This window comes from Alosa sapidissima, chromosome 1, assembly GCF_018492685.1.
Source record: "Alosa sapidissima isolate fAloSap1 chromosome 1, fAloSap1.pri, whole genome shotgun sequence".
NCBI classification, from domain to species: Eukaryota; Metazoa; Chordata; class Actinopteri; order Clupeiformes; family Clupeidae; genus Alosa; species Alosa sapidissima.
In genome coordinates this window covers 30,877,915-30,901,468 of record NC_055957.1, presented here as the reverse complement: position 1 = coordinate 30,901,468, position 23,554 = coordinate 30,877,915, and the positions used below count along the sequence as shown (strand labels likewise).

Below are 23,554 nucleotides of genomic sequence, written 5' to 3'. Positions count from 1 at the left end.
GTCCAAATTGTTCTTTTGCTGACAAGGACAAACGATTGTCATCCATCACGATCTGATGGGATGGGGAGGGGGGGGGGGGAGCAGGGGAGAGGGATGCTAAACCTCAGCCACTTCCTCAGCTACGGATGTGTTCCTGCGTGTGTTGTGTGTGTGTGTGTGTGTGTGTGTGTGTGTGTGTGCGTGTGCGTGTGTGTGTGTGCATGCAGGTATGCTTTGTACAAACAGAAGTACGGTACATGTGCATTGTGTGTTATTGTTTATGAGCTGTATGCGTTAGTGTAAATAAGGATGTGTGTGTGTGTGTGTGTGTGTGTGCTTCTGTATGTGTTTATGGTGTATGTGTTTATGGGTTTGCCAGTGATTGTCTACTCGGCGTGTAACGCTGGGTTACTTAGATCCTGCCTATGAAATGAGCTCACTGAGTGAGTGATGATGGCTTTTTAAACAGGGATAATAGTGCACAGGATGCACAGGGCTGATATGACCCAGACAGGTAGAGCATCCCAGAGCTCATTCCAGACCTAAAGCAGCTGATGCAAATGACCCGATAAGACCTTTATCACAAGAAGCGGAGCGCAGAGGGAACTGCTTTTCATACATCATACCAGCAAACAGCAGTCACCACGGAGTCACCCTGGCAGCCATTTATAACACCGAGGCACCAAATGAATGGAGAGATGTGTTCAGGCGTCTGGAGCACACGCGGCACATTTCTCCCCTTCACTCTTTTTCATTAGGACTGTGATTGGCCCACAGCTCAAATTGCACATATCGGACCAAGATTATTTTCTTTGATTTGCATAAACCATGTGTTTATGAAAATTGAATAGATGAACTGAATATTTGTCATGGGAGGGGGGGCTGCCACTCTGTCAGGGAGGGTGTCAGTGGCGCCCGGCCTGCCCCCTCAGTCTGACATGAAGAGGCTTGGCCTCCCCCCGGGCCAGCCCATGGAGATGAGGATGATTAAGGCGGCGGCGCTCTCGTGCAGCACAGCGCAGCGCAACACTCATAATGGCCCTCTGTCTGTGAGGCTCGTGCCAGCCCCACACAGCCACCACATGTTGGGTATGTTAATTCAGCCCATCTAATGCGCTTTAATGTGCCCTGTAAAGGCAGCGCTGGGGTCATGAAACCGCCATAATGACTCCTGCAGGTGTGATGAATACTACCTGCATTTCTGCGCCCTGATGAGTTACCGCTTTTTTAACAGTTACCCTTGGGGGGGGGGGGGGTTATTCTGCAGATTGTGCAGTTTGCATGGGTGCTGAAATAACCTGCTTCATTGAGCTGCCCATGTGTTGAATTTGTGCTGCTTGATGGCTGATGTACACCCAGTAAATGTGATGAGTGCAGTTGCATCTGCATGAGGGAACTCCTCCACAGGCTCCTCACTAACTAACTGCTCCACAATTTGAAGAGGATCCCTGGCAGTAATTGGTGTTGGTAATGGGATCAGAGCAAGGTCAGAGAATTTAATTCTGTCACATTATTAGTCATATTTACAAATTAATCATTTCACAATTTCATTTTAAGACCAGTGAGTAGAGTCCAGGCAAAAAAAACATCTAACCGAGATGTGGGGCAAATTATTTTGCCAAACATAAAGCACTGGATTAATTATTTTTCCTAGATTATGGAAACAATAATCAACAAAATAAATGTGGAGAAAACAAGTTACTTACACTCATTCCCCAAAGAAATAACAGCAGGTTCAAATGATATCACATATGAAATGATACCCAACAATGAGCAAAGTGAGATGCCGAACCTAGAGAGAGTGTAGACCTGAGCCATGGAGTTAGGCTACCACCGCAACAACAGTGGAGTCCCAGGAGAACAGAATCCCCTCCCCCAACACACACACACACACGAATATGCAATATGTCTCTACCTCACTTGAATATGCAAATACCACTCTAATTACCTACAGCTTTGCATGAGACGCCATCCAATTAACTGCAATTAAAACGGGTGTAAATTCACGCCGCACACTGACAAAATGATGCGCTAATTATCCTCTACAATCACGGCGTAAAGGGAATGGGCTGGCTGTGGTGAAATATCTTACCGCCTCATCACACCACCTCATAATTGTGGTTTTGTTTTGTCTCTGAATTTACTGCAACATTTCAGAAATGAGTGGTCCAAGTGTAAAACGAACAGCCTGGCATATTTCAAACGGGAACGGCACTATAGGTATTTAATCGCAGCGTACACAAAGACAGAAGCCCCATAGTTCACGGTTATTGAGACAAGTAGCAGGGCCCTGGGCTGAGGTGAAATGAGAGTGGGTGTGTGAGGGAGTGATGGGAGTGATTGAGGGCTTTTAATGAGACTGAGCCATCGCAGTGCTCATGAAGGTCTAATGAAAGAGGGTACTCAGCCTCTCACTCATACACACACAGCAGGGTTTAGCATCATTTAGCCCTCATCCCAGAGTCTTCCTCCTCATTATTTAACCTCCAGCTTCAACCGTGATCTTCAGGAACAAGACAGATCTCTTAAGGCGCAAAGCATGTAAATACAGTAGACCAAGGTCACACAAGCAATCCCAGCACAGACATTTTGCTCCTACATATAGTCAGATCACATCGCTACGTGGCAAGGCTCTCAGCGGAGTTTGGAAAGTGCCATCAATATTTTATCCTGAAGGCCCCAGCTGTGGCGCAACTGACTGGGGCACCTGCACCGTACGCCTGCACGCGACCCGGGTTCGATTCCCGCCCCGTGGTCCTTTACGGATCCCACCCCGACTCTCTCTCTCCCACTCACTTCCTGTCATTCTCCACTGTCCTGTCATTAAAGGCATAAAAAGCCCAAAAAAATATACTTTAAAAAAAAAAAAATTATCCTGATGATTTTCAGAGAATTTGGTCCTATCAAATTCTTCAGTGTGCAATAAAAGAAAATCAGAGTGAGACAAACAAAAGCCAAGAAGGGGGAGAAGGAGAGGAGCAGTGCAGGCAGATGGGTGGCTGTGACAGGCTCATCTAACACTGCCGGCGTGTGTGCCAGCTCCTGGGCTCTGCTCGGCAGGCATGGCACACTGTGGCCAGTCTGTAGTGCACGTGGAGCTGTGTGTGAGCCGTGTCTGAGGCGTGTGTGAGCCGTGTGTGAGGCGTGTGTGAGGCGTGTACATGTGTCAGCACGCGGGGCTGCCAGAGTGGGACAGGCTGACAGGCTCCTCTCCCTCTCTCCTCCGCCACAGTCTCAGTGACACCCACAAACAGTCCATCAGAGAAGCACGTCGTTCACATTACCCCCAACTGAGCTTTCAAACATTTGGATTAGCAGGTCAAATAGAACTGTGTCTGGAAATGGAAATATGGATGTAATCTATATGGATTGATATATACAGACACATGAATACTCTTCAAACTCTGACTTCAAACCTTGACAACCGCAGAGGACCGAGCAGTGCAGCACATCATCACTTATAAATAAAATTGTGGAATCTCGGAGGAGAGCACCGTTCCTTTCACTGCCACTTGTCTGACTTCTCCACAAGAGTGGTTTATTTTATGGGCTCTTTCTGCTTCCACTGCAAAAGGAGAGTGTTGCTGGGGCCCAAAGATAAAGGAGATTTTTGGTAAATGGTGAAAGTGCAGAAATAAATGGCCCGGCGCGGCCGTGTGTAATTACTGTGGCCCAGGGAGCAACAATCTATCACAAGCCCAGGGTGACACCCAGCTAAGGGGTTAGTCAAAGGAGATAGCCTCTGACTAACTACTGCAGCACCACAATCGATACTCCTCAGATATTGCTTCCTGGGAAAGAGGAGAGGGAGAAAGAGAGAGAGAGAGAGAGACAAAGAGAGAGAGAGGAGAGAGAGAGAGGAGAGAGATGGTAAGAGAGAGAGAGCGGGGTGAGGGGGGAGAGGAAAAGAAGAGAGAGAGGGGCTAGACCCTAAAAACTTCCCGAATGGCTTTTCATTCAGATATTGATCAAGCCCCTTATCGTGACCTTGTGCTGCCGAGGCTGTATACTTTTTTAAGGTTATATGAAGCTCATAAATCTGCAGCTGCAACAGAGCAGAGCGCGGCTGAGAGAGGAGTAATTGTTCTTTCTGCTCCATGCTGCTCCATTTCAGCCTCCATACCAGCTAAGAGTACAGGATCCATTAAAACCGCAGCACACAAGGCACAGGCTCAGGCTTATGGCACTAACACTGCAGCAAGAGAGGAAAGGAGGAAGAGGAGGCCAGGAGGAGTGAATGGAGGGCGGCTATGGGGAGAGGACAGGAGGCCATGATGGAGAGAGGGAGGAGGACTGAGAGGCTGTGGAGAAGTGGTGAGGGAGAGGAGGTTTCACGAGGAGTGCAGCGCTGCCTGACCAGCAATGGAGAAGGAGAGCGATGAAGGGAGGAAGAGGGGCAAGCAGAGCATATCTTTCAGCCATCCTGACTTTAACCTTTATTCCCTTATCTGCAGGAGATACAGAGGCACACACACACACACACCTCCTGACAACCATGAAGGATAACCATCACTAAAGATTAGACTAGCAATGTGCTTAAGAAGTGCATCTTCCCTGGTGTGGGGCCTATGATATGTTAACAAAGAAGCCATTAGAGTTTCTGTTTCCGCAGCCCTGCAACTGGTTGAGGTGGAATCCTTGGCGCAGGACAGCAGCACTTTCAGTCGGACTAACATATGGACAGCATCAGCTGTACGGGAGCTGCTAATACGTTCCACTCTGACACTTTGTTGAGTTTTCTTACAGTCTCGGCCACTGTATTGTATATAGACGAATGTAAATGTTTTCATTAAGGTATATTTTAATTCATTTCCATAACCTCCAAGTGCCGCGTGAAGTCATGAACATATCATTTCACATAATGTATGGAATGTTAGCCTGTCAAACTTACACGCACCATCGGGAGATTTACTAACGTTCTATCCCCACATCAGCATTCTTTTGGAGACATGACAGCAGAATGACAAATACCACAAGGCTATGGTCTTCTAAAGCATTTTCCTAACAAAACAAAAGCCTAATGCGAGATGAAAACAGTTTGAAGTCTGACTATGTTTCTACTACATGTTTAGAGAATATGTTTACAGGTTCCACTGATGAATTTGTTGATAGCATGCTGCCTTATAAGCTAAACCCTCTTGTTCCCTTAGCACTAATTGATTTCTGAGCTGAACTAGGGACGGCAACACAGAAACAGTAATCCATCCCCCAACGGGGACCCGCGGAGGCCGAGTGTGCAGTGAGCGCGCTCGTAAAACAGCTGTGGCTGCTCCACGGGGGCGGAGGTCAGCCTGGATGTTTGTACATGTTTCTCAAATGTTTACGTACAAATCCACCCATTAATAGTCCTTGTTAAACATCTTATGAGAAAAATGTAAATACAGTCAAGATGAACACCTTATGATGCACTGTCAGTTTTTTCCTTCATGCCCTTTAACTAAAAATAATGAAAGTCATCTGCTACAGATAACCTTCTGAACACACAGCAGTGGATGCTGCTTACACATTTATTTGAAAAATGTAAACTTGAACATTTCAGCTTGGATTACGTGTTAATCCGACACATTTATAACAGCAAAAGAAAATCATTGCCTAAACATTTAAGCAGTGCGTGCTATAAGCCCTGAACATGTATAGTGCACACATAATGACCCTGGTGTAAACACGCACAGGCTCTGAGCCAGATGATGGGCACTAGTGGCGAGCCGGTGTTTATGTGGACAGCATATCCCAGGATGGGAAACCGATGAGCCGATAAGAGCAGGGCTCCGTGTGTCCACTGGCCGTCCACCAGCAGCCACTCCAGGCCACTCCAGGCTGCCTTAAACACCCGGCGGTCTAGGGTTACTCATCTGCTCGGCAGCTAAGAGCTGAAGAGGCTAATGGCAGCGGCCCTCTGAGTAGGCCAACTTGAACACTCCTGAAAGCTCTCCACAATACACAGCAGAAATCATTTGGCTTCTGGTTACAAGTTCATGCTGCTTTTAACGGCAGTACTGTGACTTCTAGTACTGAGCGCACACGCGCACGCACACATACACACACACACACACACACACACACACACACACACACACACACACACACACACACACACCTAGTTTATCAGGTCACATCTTCAAAATTCTTTCTAGCTGATGGACACTGAGCAGACACTGCTTTGCTACATGCAACAGCTCTTCACTGAGGCGTCTCAGTCTAATGGCAGCAGACTGTGAGCTAATGTCCCGTACCTGACCACACTCCCACAAGCACATCCAGCATCACTGCTACTAGGGGATAAGCCATGGACCAAGAGCGGTGCATATATATTCTCTCATTTATGTTTGGTGTTTACATATGGATTACATTATAGTAAGCTGAATATTAGTGAGTGGGGTACTGACTATGTCACATTGTGTTTTCTATGCCTCCTCAATAAAGGGCCGCATATGGAGCACTTCATGAGTACGGTGGATGACAAGAGGAAGACAGTATGAAATGGTTGAAGACACCAAAAATAATGTGGCGTTGGTGATGAAAATATTTGCAGCACTGCAGAGAACAGTTTGAATAATGTCTGTTTGAATGTAAATGTGTAGACGGAGAGTAGCACACATCAAAATGAGGCGCTGACCTCTGGCTCCAAATGTAGAAGAAGCTTATCGCCTCACCTCCACATTTTAACATAGAGAACTTGGACCAATGTGCCTGCATTGTTCAAAAGGGCATTAGTGAAAATGAGGATACACTGTAACTGTGGAGGCAGGGCAGAGTGCTGGATGTGGCCGGTCCAGATCCTGTGTCTCCCTGATGGTCAGGGGTGAAATGACACACTACAAGATAAAATAGTAATGCTAATATTGATAGTTTGTCCATTACAGGTCAGCTAACTGTCCCGTGGAACAGTTACAAAGCTGTTAGTTTCGATCTCACAAGGCCAATCAATACGGAGGCATACTGTTTCAATTTTGACCGCATTGATTTTTTCTATAACACCACAACCTCAAAGCATTCATCTTTCTGAAAGAAGGGAGATTTGATTTACTGGTGAAAAATTGGAGTGCGCATCACAAAGATTTTTGCCGGCAAGGGTCCTGACACACAATAAGATGGATGTCCCCCGAGCAGCAAGCCTCTAGCCTTAGGGCTTCCATTAGAACACACTGAAGCAAGAGAACAGGGGAGAGGGAGGGGGGGGAGCACGCACAACAACACATGCATTTCAATCTGAAGTAAAAACACAATCTGGATGCTCCTGCACAAATAAAAACACATGATTAAGCTGCCTTTTTATTATTTATAATCGTCATTATATGCATATGAGATGGCACCCTCAGCTTAAGCCTAAGATTAGCCTTATTTCTAATCACCACCTCTTGCTATCTTGTTATGGGCCAATTTATTTAGTAAATCTATTTTTTGCACCATATTTTTTCCCCTGTCATTTCTCTGTCTTTTTTGTCTTTTATGTGTTTCTGTTTTTTCCCATTTGCCGCATCCTGTTCAATCTCTCTGACACGCTGCAAGGTGCAAGTGGATGCTGCCATCCTCAGTGGCTCTCCATGCTACATTAGTCAAGTTATTATGCTGCGATGGGGAGGAGATGAGCACCGAGCCCTGCTGCTCCTAGGAGACTAGCCTCCGTCACTCTCTCCATCACACACACACACACACACACACACACACACACACACACACACACACACACACACACACAATATACATGAGAGATGATCCATCTCCTGACCCAAATAAACAGCATGACCAACAGAAGAAAAAGCAGGAGATAGGGCAAGGGAGGAAGGGAGGGAGGGAGGGAGGGAAGGAAGGAGGGCTGGAAAAAAGGAGTGATGTCCATGGGCTCTTTTGTGGTGGCAGTGGCTCTTCTGTCGTCAGCCTCGACTCTGTCTTGCTCTGGCAGCCGCCCGTCTAGTGCTCACCTGAACCTCCAGACAGTGATGGGGGGGGGTAGACAAGGTAGACAAGATTGTCCCATGTGTGATGTCCAATCAAAAAAAGGAATGAAGGAGGAAAGAAAGAAAGAAAAAAAGAGCGAGTGAGTGTGATGCCAGTGAAGGGCAGCGTGTGCGGAGATCAGAGGGATAGGTGTAGCTCCTTTGTTTGCTGTATTGAGAGGGAACCCCCATGGACCTCCGACACAATGCAGCCAGAGTGGAGCCAAAGACAGGACCAAGGAGAGGGGCAGAGAGAGGAACAGAAGGCACAACACAACACCTCTCCTCTCGCTCTCCTCTCTCTCTCTCTCCTCGCTCTCCTGAGGCCAGAGCTGCTGGTTGCTGGATATTAAGACACAAATTGCATTCATGTGGGTCAGCGGGTGGCAGCTGATATCAGAAGCACAGATGCAGGAACAACACCTCCCATCAGACACTGGCACAATAATATTTTCATTCGCAGCTTTTCTATTGAAGGGAAACTTTGGGGAATATGTCTCTTTATGGATGGGCGAGCGGGACTCGCAAATTTCACAGACAAATGTGTGTGTGTGTGTGTGTGTGTGTGTGTGTGTGTGTGTGTGTATGTGTGTGTGTGTGTGTGTGCGTGCGTGTGTGCACGCGCACAGAGCCCAACAAAAGGTCCGCACTTGCCTTTGTGGCCACGGATTTCTTACTCTGATAATAATGAAATGCTCTCACTCTGATGTGGGGAACAAATATGTGAGGTGGAAATGGGGATGGGATGGATGGTGCTTGTTCCCGAATACGGACCTACATATCCATTTGTGTGTATGTGTATGGTATTGTGGAGTATGGGTTTGCACGTGGTGTGTGTATGTGTGTGTGTGTGTGTGTGTGTGTGTGTGTGTGTGTGTGTGTGTGTGTGTGTGTGTGTGTGTGTGTGTGTGTGTGTTGGGGGGGTTTGCAGCACCAGATGTTTCTCGCCTTGCTGCATTCCGGGGCTCTGTTTGGAGCCGTGGCACTGGGGGCTTGTGGGTAATTGAGCAGTGCTATTGATGTAATGGCAGGGCGGTGATTGTGATTGATTGGAGGCTCTGCCCGCTCTGAGGGCCACTGCCAACATGGGCCCGCGCCCATCCGACCCCATTACACAAGTCATCAATACTGCAGCACGGCAAAGCCCAGCACACAGCAGTAATGGCCAGAGGAGCCCAGCACCCGCATCCTCCCAGAGAGGGAGCACCCAGAGGAGGCCTGCACGTGCAGCACCACTGTGTGTGTGTGTGTGTGTGTGTGTGTGTGTGTGTGTGTGTGTGTGTGTGTGTGTGTGTGTCCTGCATATTTTAAATGTGTATATAGGAAGCAGATTAAATTGAAATGGGTAGAAAAATGAAAACCAAAGACATAAAAAAGGGAGAATAGAAAAAAAAACTAGCAAAGTGAGATCAGGAAAAGCCAATGCACCCCGGAAGACTAGAGATGAGTCCCTGGAGAAATTCCCTCAAACTATGGGAAAAGAAATGAGTTGAAATGTAACGGGGGGGGGGGGGGGGGGGTAAGAGATAAATTCTCTCTGCAGCTACCATCAGATTAGACAAAAAACCTATGCAAGCAGACAGGCATCATTAGGGCAGATTTTTCTGTTCCATCCCAGCGGCCGCTTGTTTGCTGACATAAATACAGGGGGCTTTCTGTTTGGCCGGTAATGGCGAGGTAATGCAGTAATGGCTTTCATCTCTCTCCAGCAGCCATGCATCATGCCGCGGCTTCAGGACAGCCCAGCCCAGCCCAGCTTCATATACCCAAACACACGCACACGGCCAAGGGGCGGGCCGGCCGCCCAGCGCCCAGGAGGAATAATGACTGCGTGGATGAATAAAAGACGGAAATAGCTAGTCTGAGTGTACCACTAATAGAGGCTCCGAGAGGGGAAAGGTGGGGGAGACATCAATACCCAACGCAAGCGGGGAAGGGGGACGGAATAGCATGAGAGAGGAGTAATGACTTTGTTACTCTATGCCTGTGTGTGTGTGTGTGTGTGTGAGTGTATGCATGTGTGTGTGTGTATATATGTGTGTGTGTGTGAGATGGGGATCAAGTGCAGCAGTGCACTTGCTTGTGTTTTACAGACACATTTCCCTGAGGAGATGCAGTGTGAGCTTTTGAAAATTAAGTGAGCCACATGCACTCCTAGAAAAAAGGCCTTTTTAGAAAATAAGTAGAATTCAACAAACCTCTACAGAATGCAAATGCAGAATCACGCTGAGGTACAAGGTGTGGCTATTGAGAGTAATGCTGTAACTCAATTTTAAGGAAGAAAACTTGCTCCACTCCTGTAATTCGTGTACTAATAACAATCTATTTCATAGTCACACCTGGTACATTGGATTTAGTGACTAAAAATTCTGGTAAGATGCGTAAGACAAAATCATCAACACATTCAGTAAACACCCATGCAACAATGACTTTTTGTGATGTTCATTTGGAGAAAAGAGTAAAGGCCCATTCACACCAAGAATGATAACGATAATGATAACTATATCCATAACGATAAAAGCATTCACACTGAACAACGATAAACAAAGTCTCTCCTTGTGTTAATGAATGTGACGGCTAAAATTCGATGGGTTCTGATTGGCTATTAGCATTTTATCGTTGTGAAAATCGCTCTGAAAGTGATCCCCAACGATATCGTTCTTCATGTCGTTATCGTTATAGTTTATGTGTGAACGTCGTCATTCATATTAACGAGAACGATATTTATTTATAGTTATCGTTCTTGGTGTGAATGGGCCTTAAGAAAGAGACCCAGAGTATTCGGTAGAGATCACTGCCTGATAGCACGCCAAGTGGCTGAGGATGTACCTGAATGAGGAGTTTCCCCAGGCACCGTGTTTGTCAGTGAGGATGTTGACGATCTTCTGGATCAGCTGGGTGCCAGTGACATGGTCGCGGTACTTGGCGGCACGGATGAGGTGGTCACACATCTTCTCCTCATCTCGCTTCTCAGCAGCATACTGCGCACAGTGGGACTGCAACGGGACAGGACAGGACAACACATCTCACTCTTCAATATCACAATGGACAGGACAGGACAGGACAACACATCTCACTCTTCAATATCACAATGGACAGGACAGGACAGGACAGGACAACACAACACATCTCACTCTTCAATATCACAATGGACAAGACAAGACAGGACAGGACAACACATCTCACTCTTCAATATCACAATGGACAAGACAGGACAGGACAGGACAGGACAACACATCTCACTCTTCAATATTCTGGGGCAACCGTGGGCTACTGGTTAGCGCTTCGGACTTGTAACCAGAGGGTTGCCGGTTCGAACCCCGATCAGTAGGAACGGCTGAAGTGCCCTTGAGCAAGGCACACAACCTGGGCAAACCTAGCCCATGAAAACATAACAAACTGTTCCGCCAAATCACAGACGAGATGCGTATTTAGGAGAGTGTCAATTACACGGAAGCAGCATGTGAGGGAGGGGGAGGAAGTAGCGAGCTAGCTCTCTGTTTTGTTTGAAAGTCAACAGAAGTGACGTTACCCAGCATCGCTTAGAGCAGTGGTTCTCAACCTTTTTTCAGTGATGTACCCCTGTGAAATATTTTTTCAGCCAAGTACCCCCTAACCAGCGCAAAACATTTTTAGTTCAGAAAAAGACTACGCTTCAACCACGACTCCATCGTTTGAGTTTTGACAGTGATTGACAGGTGATGACGGGTGGCACGTGACAGGTTGGGTTGAACCATCCTGGTATGGGGGGGGACTCTGGGTTTTTAGGATAATGAAATTGAATAGTCTACTGAAATATAAAATTAATTTTATGAACTTATATTTTCCTGAAATATTTATTATGTAAAATATTTATTACATAATTGTTTTTAAAGTATTTTTGCAAGGATTCTATTTTTTAAATGTATATTTTAAAATCTCACGTACCCCCAGGGGTACGCGTACCCCCATTTGAGAAACACTGGCTTAGAGCACCTTTAATTTAAAAATATATTTAATGTTGTTACTTACCAATAAACATATGCTTCGACATTATTATTGTCCTAAACCAGCTGAGCTAATGGTGATGCAATGGTGATGGTGATGTTCAGCTAATATTAGTTAACCCTACACAAGCCCAATAACATCCCACACCCAGTGATAATTGGATCAACCACAGGGAACTTCACATAATAGGTCAGTCAGCGGGCCTTTGAGACTGACTGACCTTGCTGTTATTATTAGTCCAATTATTAATTATTCCATTGTTAATAGTGGCCATTTTCACAGACAGCGTTCCAAAGTAAACCTCCTGGAATGATTTATGACACTGCTAATCATGGACCTGAAGGGCCACACCATTGATTAGGATTGTGAGTGTGTTTTCCTCTGTGTATGCATGCGTATGTGTGTGTGTGTGTGTGTGTGTGTGTGTGTGTGTGTGTGAGAGAGAGAGGGAGAGATTACATACAGCCGGTGTGTAGAAATTCTAGCCACGGTGGTAACAAATGAAAGTGTGGGGTCATTTCTGGCCTGTTGTCAAAGTGATTAATATCACTGGACACATATTTACTTATGCCTCCAGGGTGTAAAATCTGAAAATACCTACAATGCAAAGAGGGGAACATATTTCTTTGTCAGAATTTGTTATCTGAGAGGTCCTTTGATCTTACTGCAAGATGGGGAAACACCTTCAACTGGTGAAAAAAATTCAAGGAATGAAACTTTGCACAGAAGATATCATTTATATAAAATTGACTATTGTTTAAAGTACCACACCTTAAAAATAAATATTTCAATGATAAGGGTTTACAGGGAAACTAATAACAGATGCATGTTTTCGTTGTATGGACGTGGAGCACATAAGGAGCAGAGGCAGGTTGCTGAGGGTCTGGAGGAGCTCAAAACCAGAGCACAAAAACCAAGCAGCCCTGCAGAAAGCTATCTCAGTCTAAAGGTTAAGGCAACGATCGGCAACCCCTCTAATGCAATTCCCCTACTCCATCCATTGTGTGTTATGGCTCGAAATTAGATTAGAGCCAGCAGAGGCTGCAGCCCACCAGCAACAGACACAGATACAGTAGGGAGCTGTGCAGACACAAGGCCCCTGGCAAATGCAACCTGCTCAGGCAAAACTTGAAGCAGTAACCACCGCAGAGTGCTCCGTAATGGAGCTTCCCCTCCAATTTGGGGGACAACTCTTCATATCTGACAGGAAATCCATAGGTATAAATCACATTACAGCATCCGCTCTCCCCTAATTATCAATCTATGTCTCTTTGTGCAGCATTAAAGTCTGGCCTGACCTTAAACAGGGAGATAGGAGCGGGGGAGAGAGGGATGAAACATGTTTAAAGGACGGAGAGAGGGGGGGGGGGGGGCGGGGGGCACGAGAAGGGGAAGAGGAAGGGTGGGGGTAAATGTTTAAATGTTAACCTCTGGAAATGCCGGCAGAGGCAGAGGGGACAGACATGTGAGAGGGGGGTGTCCATTCATCTTGTGTCTGTGAGGGAGGCACAGGCCTGGACCTCACACACACACACTAACATAGGAAAGGAGCATAAAGTCACTTTATGATTTTTAAAACATACTGTATGTAGAACACACACATTTTGTCTTTTACTAACAAACAAGGAAATTCACTCGTTGGAAATGAATTGAGAACATCAGTAAATATGCACACAATAAATCATACAGTAACAAAAATGTGCTATCTGCTAAACTGCCCAGAAGAAAAACCACGCCAAATTCAACAGTGGCAGGAAGAGTTAATTATCACTGAACTCAACAACCCACATCAGCACTTCATAAATGAAAACCAACCTTAATTACAAACAAAACCTCTAAATCTGCAGATTGGTGCATTAGCAACCTACCCACCAGTCTAGCCAATGAGGGATTGACCACAGCCAGTAAAGCTCTTTCTTTAAATGGGGAGGAGGGATATGCACATGGTCTGCATCCTTTCTTGGGTCAAATGTATGTGGATGCTGTCAGAAACAATAGGTAGTCAACACACTCCAATGAAACCTGCATGGTGGTGTTGGGGCCACAGAGGAAACATCAGATCATAGTGGACCATTAGTGCAGGGCAGTCTCTTCTACAGGCCTATGATACCCCCACAACAGCATATCACCAAAGCAGCACTCTGAAATGCACTGAGGGCTGTATCCTCAGTTTTCTATTAGAACTGGGAGATCAAGGCTGACTAGCTGGTGTGGTGTAATCTGTGTGTGTGTGTGTGTGTGTGTGTGTGTGTGTGTGTGTGTGTGTGTGTGTAATAACAGACAGAGTAATGGTCCCCAGAACCGCTGAGCTCACGCATGCACAGACAGAATGGTTCCACCAGAGTCACAGGCAAATGACGGCTCGACAAAACATATTGTTGGAGCAAAAGAATAAAACCAGGCACAACTGCCACAACACACTCCACCGTGTAAAATGATACAGACTGTTGAATTGAGCAATTGTGCATAAGGTGTTCTACCTTAATGATTCCATTTTTTTCTTTTGCACATACACAAAAGCTATTGAGAAAGTGGCCATTCCTAGCCTTAAAAATAGAACAACAGCTCTAAATAAAACAAATCATATTCCAAATTATACATTTACGTCATGCATACCTTCTCGCAATCTTCTGAGGCTTTCAATCCTTCACTGTTCCAATGCTTTATCAGATCAGGGCACACATTCACAAAGCATTTTATCTTACCGCTAAGAGTACTTCTAAATCGCACTAAACGTTTTTAACTAGGGGTTTTTTCTTAAAACATATTCACAGCTGAAACCAACTTTTAGTAAGGACACTGACAACTCTTAAAATGATTGCAGCAACCACGGTGATTGGCTGATGATGAGTGACAGGTCTTTGCTGGTGAAAAGGCATGCGCTACAAGAGTACCATGAAGGACGAGAGAAATAAATAAATAAATAAATAAATAAATAAATAAATAAATAAATAAATACCTACATAAATACATACATACATACATACATACATACATACAACAGGCTACAAGGTAAATAGCCTAGTGATGGAATACACTATGAATTGATGCAGTATCTTGGCAACATTTTTTTAATGAATCTGTATGAAGACACGTTTGCATAAACGAGAAGCACTTGAATTTGATTTATAATGAAACGTTACATTTAGTTTAAATCTTGAAAATGAACGGTTTTGTGTCTTGCTGGTGGTGTTATGGCATCCCCCTTACAATGCACAATTACTCGCTTGCGATTGATATCTTATGTAAGCGATTCTGCAAGTGCATTTCAAAACAGTGTGATGTGAAATGCTACAAACAGCTGCTTACCATTGTTTGTGAATAGGTCTTTGTAAGTTAGGAGTCTTCTCAACTACATTAGTTACTTAGTTATAACCTGTCCCAGACTGTGAAAGTGCTACTTGTGCTTTGTGAATTACTCATAGGAGTCCTAAAGTTACGACGGACACAGACATTATTTTAAAGAATTTCTCCTAAATCCGCCAGTTACTTTTAACCTTTAACCTTTAACCTATTCTTTGTGAATACGGGCCCAGATCAGAGTACCAAATACAACAAATATAAAACGTTTTAAAAAAAAAAAAAACAGATGCTCTGACTTTTCCTTCTGAGTATTCTTTACGCTAGTGAATGTTTAGATGCCACCACATAAGGCAGATTGCTTCCTAATCAGTTTGAGGGGCTTGGATGAGGCTCTCTCTGCCATCAGTAGCACGTAAACACTGCTGCGCCCACAGAAGACCTCCCGTCTGCCTCTCCAGCGGAGGGTTCAAAAGCATAATCATGCAGCTCTGCGGGGCAGTGCCTCATTACCTCTTGTTTGTGTGGTGGCTCCAATGACTACTGCAGTGTGGCCTGTGTGGCCTGCACAGCGCGCGTGATGCACACCAACGACAAGGGCTCCTGAGGCGCCGCTCGAGCGCTGGCTGGCACCGCAGACGCACAGCTGGGATCTTATTAAAAAGCCATTTGGATTTGCACTCTCTCCTGATGTTTCCAGAGCTGGTAGGGGCCAGAGCTATCACCTTCCCTTCCTTCCCAATTGACTGTCCCATCTAGCATCCACTCTCTCCCCAAGGGCGTCATTTAGACAGAAAAGCTATGCAGCTGACGGGAATGTCCTTGTCGCTGCTCTGCTGGAATGCAAATCTACAGCAAATAAGGTATTCCTAGAAGGTCTGGACGGGAACCATGGGGAAAAGACAGAGCAGGGGGATGGGGAGATGGGGAAGAGAACAAAGAAACAAATATGGAGATGTAGAACAAATCAGATTTCATACATTTCTCCTCTGTCTTGCACTTCATCCTTTGGCCCTTCCGTTCCAAGTTTAAATTTGGGGGAATAAAAAAAAACAGCACCAGGGGAATTCAGACAAAAGGGCTCGGAGCGCGAGGGGACGACAAGCAAGAAAAATGACAGCTTAAAAGTACAATGGCGAACAAAAGTCAGCGCATGACAACGTCTGACAGCAACCTCAATTCTGGAACGATGCTCCTGTCAGACAGCGCTGTCTCACTATTGATTCTCCCCCGCCGCTTCTCCCTCATTCTCACTCACTCCCCAGATGAGCAGAGGGGGAGAAGAGCCAGAAAGAAATAAATAACTGTCCCTCTGGAGCAGAGTGGAACATGTTTGCCCCCTACATCCCCATCCTCATTCCACACTGACCATCAAGGTTAACGCCGACGCAACAACTTATCAAAGTATCTCTCTGGCCGGCGCTCTCCCGGCTCATTCTGGGCTTTTAATGGACTGGTCACAATGCGTGGATGGCAGACTCTTCATCTTGGCCCAGGCCCCCCCTCCCCCTCCCCCTCTCCACCAGACACTGCCGCACCCCCATTAGTCAGCTGAGGGCCACGCTGCGCCGACTCCTGATGACTTCAAGGTCACGCCACGTGAGGAATCGTAGGAATTAACTGTCCTTTTGAGGTGAAAAATAGTCAAATGAGGGAGATGCACTGGAGATGAAAAATGAAGGTGTCCTCTGGAACGCGACTTGATTTACAAATGCAGGGGGATATTTTTAACTGAGCGAAAATAACACAAACACATATGGCAGAAAAAGCAGAGCAAGAGCAAGAGCAAGGGGGAAAAGAACAGGCTACGGTTGTCTCCAACACTGACTTAATCTGGAGGTGGTAGAATATCTAGAAAGTAGAAATGATTTCAATTTTAGTGAAAGTAGACAATACAAATCATTTCAATTTGACAATAACCTAAATACATCACAGGCAAGAAGTGCTTTAAATGATATTGCAGTGGAACACAGTTTATTTGTGCATATATGATGGATTCATATCTGGTGTTCATATACATCTTTATGTGAAAACTGAATGCAAACCCTGGAAGAGTTCTCAACCTCTTCTCAACCATTCACTCCATAATCTCAGTGAAGACAATTATATTAATACTGCCAAGCAATCCACTCTAATCCCTTCAAAAAGCCAGCCATTACGAGAGGGATTAAACCCCATTAAGGGCCAATAAAGAGATTACGCTCACAGCGTCGGGGCAACACTTAAAGCTCTCATGGGTTCACGCATGAGCCAAGCTGACGGAGGAAAACATGCACATCTATTCCTCCTAAACCCTTGGATTAGAAACATGTTCCAAAGATGTAAATAAAGATTGGGACGTATAGAATCTCAACTAAAGGTATCTTTACAATGCAATTAATAAACATTAGTTAATAAAACACTGTAAATCTGAAATCAAAAAGACCAATCCTGTTTTGAGGGTCAGTGTGCAGTTGTGCTGGTCCAGATTATATCGGAGTTGTGGGGGTGCGGAGAGGATGCTGGACTAATGACGTTAGGAGGCTAGACGATGCCTATAATGAGGGTGAATGCAGGGTTGATGCCATTAGTGGCGCGAATCACCTTACAGCCTGACGAGGAACAAAGACACGAAGCACTAATTACAGAAACCACAGCAGACAATCTCACGCATACCACCATCAGGAGTCTATTCAATTACTGCACATCAAGATCAAGTGATGGCTGACAATAAAAGAAGGGCGAGCACAAGAGAGAGAGAGTGAAAAAAGATGGAGTGGGGGGACCACTGGTGACCTCACGCTCTCTCCTACAACGCTATCTGGACCCCAGCATCTGGCCTTGTGCCCCACAGCCCTCCACATCTCATCCCTAATGAAGGACCCATAAAAAAGAGGACTTCGATTTCTCCCCCCGCTCTCTCTGTCTCCATCTTTCTTTCTCTCTCTCTCTCTCCCTCTCTTCATACCCACACAGGTATCAGATGCGATCGCCCGTTTGAATCAGGGGCACGATGGGGAAGAGATCTCTTCCGCATTAGGGATCCTATTAGAAAGAAAACACTAAAAGGTAATTGGATTTCCTCCTGTTATCTCCCTCAGTGTCAGCCCCTAGTGTCGCTATAATAACTTACTCTCCAGGGTGAAGATAACTCAATAAGGGCCACAGAACACAGAAAGGGAGAGACAGAGAGGGGGGGGGGGGCAGAGAGCATATGTTATGAATCTCCCAAGCGCAAACTTGTCTAAATCACCAGGCTCCTCCATTTCAGGCAGAGGTGCATATAAACCCTGACAGGGAGTAAACATAAATTCACTTTTATCTCTTGAATAATTCACTTTCTGCAGTCTGGCAGGCCACAGCCTGTGTCCTGAGGACAGCTAAGGTGCTGCAACACGCTGCTTCACAGGACAGAAGTGGGAGGACATCCCTCTCCTCTGAGCGCTGGATCAAACCAGGCAGAGAGCCGGCAGAGGCTCCGGTGTGTACAGGACCAAACAGAAGCATGTCAAAAGGACAGCCATGTTTAAGCATGAAACAATGACATCTGGGGCTTTTATGAAACTACAGTTAAGCATTCCTAGATAGAAATATGCTTTCTCTCTTGAGAGTGTACACGTGCACACAGACACACAAACACGCACATTGTGGAAAAGAAAGCCTATTAGCTTCAGACTCACTTGCTTATTGGGACAGCTTAGCCATCAGTCAAGAATCAATGCTTGTTCTCCACACTAAGAAGGATGTCCAATCCTTAAAGCACCACTGAGGGAGCCGTGAAAGGAGCATTTAGCAGATGTGTGTGACACCAGGAACACGCAACTCCACCACACTAACACACAAATCCACACAAGCTTGGGCAAACCATGCACTTTTTAACATTTGTCTGAAAATCTGAAATGGGGTAAAGGCTAGCCTTTAAAATGGAGGAGGCCTTTGGCAAGCGCCGGCTCTCCCCCCGGGGGGCAGGTTTCATTGGCCTGTTATTTTTATTGTGGCACTGCAAAATGAAACCAGGACCACAGAGAGAAACAGCCGAGCCCAAACGGAGGAAAATCAATACAGCAATATCAGAGGCACACTTATCGGCTCCATGCTTCTCTCAGAGGTCACTGAGGAGCAACTACATTTAAGTGAGGAATTCAATTGTGAAACATAGTTTGTGCTGGCTATGCCGCGTATCTGATTATAGAAGATTGGGATTTGAACGACAAAAAAAAAAGGAAGTGTTTCATACAACACTGCTCAGGAGACAGACAACAGAAAACCCTTTCATGGAAACCACTGTCTTCTAGTGTTAAACATAACAGACATGTATGTAAGGAAATATGTGAAGAAAGAAGTTTGATAGGAAGGTTTAATCAACATTAAAGCAACCTTTAAAGATGTGGGTGAAGAAAGTACAAATGACAACACATTGCACCAGAGATAGAGATTAAAGGGGACGTGTAGTTTATTTTAGTGTAAAACATTCAGAAATGGCCTAGAAATAGCAAGAGAATGTGAAGAAACATCTGTTTGATGTGATGTATTACCACTACATACTGTGTGTGGCACTGTACGATGCAAGTCAATGGAAGAGTGGTGTTACTAACCTAATGGTGCGTTCAAGACAACTCAAAACTACACATAGTATCTGGAGCTAAATGAGCACCTTAAACCTGGTACTCAAGGTTGTTCCATGAGCCTGTTTAAGAGCGTTTTCCTTTACGTATCTGGATATTTTTCAAATATTTTTTTTCTATCAATTCATTTAGGATCATGTCCAGAGTACACATACTTTTTTAATCACTTACAAGAAAACAACTTTAATATTCCCTGAACTCTGCATTGAGGATTTAACTGTCTTTGTAACCTTCTGGTTGATGGACCATTAATCGCTTAGAAAAATAATACATTCAAATAAATGTGAATGATTTCTAAATAAATATGCTAGTAATATCAAATAAACCTAATTGTCATACACAGTAATCTAATGTTTTTTTTCACATACACAGTGGGATTTACAGCAAAACAAATAATGAACCATACATAATGTTGTGCTGCCTGAAATGACAGTGACCAGCAAGATGGCAACATTAAAAAAATATATTATTTTTATTTTACTTTATTAAGTTATTTTTAACTCCTACCTCTTTCAGCTAACTTACTTTAAGGCAATGTGAAAGGAATTAACTAAAATCGTAGTCAAGATGCAGAGACTTCAATTGTGGCCAAATGCTGTATCTAGCAATGTTAGCTAAAGTAAATTTGTGTATGTCCCATGATTCAGATCTTCTCCATAATTTGTTTGTTGAGTTCTTCTTTGGCCTACGCTACGCACTTTTCCACTAAGTTTCATGAAAATCAGCTGATTGCTTCTGCGTGATCCTGCTTACAGACAGACACAGCACCAAAAACATCACCACTTTGGTAGAAGGAACAACTGAACACGAGGGGTTGGGGGTACCCCTAGCCATAATAGGTGTTACTGGCTCAAAGTTGCTGTGGTGGTGGAGCGTCTGATGGTAGGTACTGCACATGTTTGTGAAGATGATCGGGCAGAGAGGGGTGGGCCTGAAACACCAGACCTCACTGTTGAGTGTTCTGGAGTGAGTTTAATTCAATAAAACAGGAGGAAGCTGTTTGATAGCCCTTGTAAATCATACATGTACTGTAGACACCCCTGTTGATTACTGTAGTGGAGTAAGCAACAAAGCAAACAGGTACAAACCATGTCCTCTCCTTAGGCCCTGGGTGCTTAATATTGAGTATGCTTTGCCTTTAAGTAAAGCCCCCAAATTTTATAGTGCAACATATAATATGCGTTATATTGAATGTACTGTATTACTTTGTTGCAAAACTATCAACTACAGAAACACTAACATAAAGTAAGTATGATTTATCAACCGCCTTTATCCCATGTGTCAGCTGACCATTTCCCAGATGGCCGTTCTACTGCTGCTCCACTACGCCCCCGAAAAAACTGACCGATAAAACTGGTTGATGGTAGTGATCACCTCGGTCTTCAGTATGAGCCAGATGTAAGCAAAAAGAAATAAGCTATTGACCAGAGTAGGAACAAATTACTCTTGCCTTTAACAAAGGCACACTAAGAATTTGGGGCACAGTCACCGACTTCCTTTTGTGATGGCTGACTTCCTGGTGTAATTACACAAAACTCTGCACTATTCCTGCTCAGTTTTGATCTGACACTAGCGTTTCCTTGTCTGGTGCTGTCTGACTTTTAAAAGCTGGGCCCCATTTAACAGCGAGTTCGAGAATGAACAGCTCCACTCAGTAAGTAGTGCTGACTTTGACTGATAAAAATGCCCATAATTGTACCTGACAGTGTTAGTCTAGCCGTGAGAAAGAGCCAGGAAGAGAATTCCCCACATCACTACGTAACTCTGAGCAGTGGGGCCCTCAGTTTGTTCTCACAGATGGCATTGTGAGCAGACAGCATAGTTAAATAACCATCAGAGGGAGCCCAGTCCGCTCACTGCCTCAGGCAGGACTTCACCACCGTACACTACCTGCTCTGTCTTATATGGAATGGAAGAGAAGAGAGTGTCAAAAATCTCTGAGATAACCTTTGCCCATCGGGCTGATAATGTGAACAGGCACTGCAATCCAATAGACCACAGCGATGCAGCCATCAGAATCTCCTCCGAGATCATATGACTGATCTGGGCACAGAGAGGAAACATATGGAGGACAGGATCCCATACTATTCCTGCACTCAGCAGAGGTTTGATTGGGGATCATTAGAGCATTCTATTACATTCTCCTGGAACAGGGACAAAGCTGTCTGCCTTCCAGATGACAAGCTTGTCCAAAGTCCCTCTTCACGATGCTCTGTACAATCCAAAAATCACATACCCCCTGACGCAGTTGCTTACACATGAAGCTAGCATAGCTTTTGCAGAAGGGCTACACCAACGCTGGAGCCAAAGCCAGTAACTCTGGGCTCATGGCAGTGAGGAACAATAACAACGAAAGTCTCACGAAAGACCTGATTTGCAAATCTGATTGACGCTGGTGACAAGCAGTCGGCACCCAAAGCCTAAGGGTATGATCACATGACTCCAGGAGCTCCATGTGCCCCTAACTAAACAGACTACCACCACAGAACACAGTCTCAGCAGAGCAGATATCCGATAGCCTCACCTATTTACATTTACACTTTTTCCCCTCCTCTCCATCTCCTCATTTCTGAGCGTCAGACCCTGCCTTGAACCTTTCTTAAAGCATAACATTTTACAACTAGAGGGTGAGCGGGGGGGGTGCTCAGCAGTCTGCCCCTGTACACCAACCAAGAGGAGCAATGGAGGGCGAGTGTGAGGGGAGGAGAAGATGCTGTATTCCTGTCACTGGCAAAATACACCCCCAATGGGAACACAAAAGACAGAACATGATTCAGAGAGAGAGAAAGAGAGAAAGAGAGCGAGAGAGAGAGAGAGAGAGAGAGAGAGAGAGAGAGAGAGAGAGAGATAAAGGGGGTGGAGGGAAACATATAAAGAGACAGCCTAAAAAAAAGAGATGGTGAGGAATATAGAGAGAGACAAGGGGGAGAGGGGCAGAGAGAGGGAGCGCACAAGAGAAAGAATCTGTGACTACGGGCTGGCTTTAATGAAAGGCAGAGCTTGTGTTGTAGCTGCGGGGTAGCGCAGGCCGGCCCAGAGCGGGGCCAGGCTGGGCTGGGGGAATACGTGAGCTTAACGGCATGTTTGGTTAAAGGAACGTGCCAAAAGAGAAAAGGAAAACATTTACTCTCCGTCACTCTTACAAGCTCAGCTAAAGCAACAGACAGCAGTCTGGACAAGAGAGTGAGTCTTAAAAATGATATACCCTCGCTGAGTCGGTCACATCAGAGAGTGTTCCAAATTATTAGACAGAGTATATAAAAAATATCAACTTCCTCTGTTAAACTAGGAAAATATACTTAGATATAGGCATGTGTTGGCCTTACTGTCCTCACCAAAATATCCTTTTTTTTATTATTTTACTGTACAGTGTTAATGACATACTGATGCTTCATGCTTGTTCAAAAACTCAACAGTATATCAGGAATGGGTGAGGAAGTGGCCATTGCTCAACTCAGTTAGGAGATGTGAGGAGCTATGGGCTGGGCAGAGCTGTTACTGCTGTGTGCTGAATGTGGCCAGGCTGCTCTGGGCTCACCTCAAACTCTGCATGCTTGTGGATGTCTTCTGCTCTCTGTCTGCTCAGGATGAACTCAGCCTCGTTGGCCACACGCACCAGATGGTCCTTCATAGTGTGGCTCAGTAGCCTGTGGAGAAAAGAGAAGGAAACAGCGTCACGTACGCACACCAACACCTCAGAACACAACATGGAGAGAAGCAACATGGGGGAAAAATCTCACTCAAATA

General features: G+C 45.2%; 1 protein-coding gene across 8 annotated transcripts in view; it reads right to left on the bottom strand.

The window, feature by feature from the left end:
- Positions 1-23,554, bottom strand: part of lrba (LPS responsive beige-like anchor protein) — a 197,891-nt gene that overhangs the window by 98,239 nt on the left and 76,098 nt on the right. For all 8 annotated transcript variants that reach the window (XM_042065961.1, XM_042066115.1, XM_042066185.1 and 5 more), the window contains 2 exons: positions 23,346-23,454; positions 10,746-10,912 (listed from right to left, as the gene is read on the bottom strand). In XM_042065961.1, coding sequence (XP_041921895.1) covers positions 10,746-10,912; positions 23,346-23,454 — 276 coding nt within the window. The remainder of the gene's footprint in view (positions 1-10,745; positions 10,913-23,345; positions 23,455-23,554) is intronic.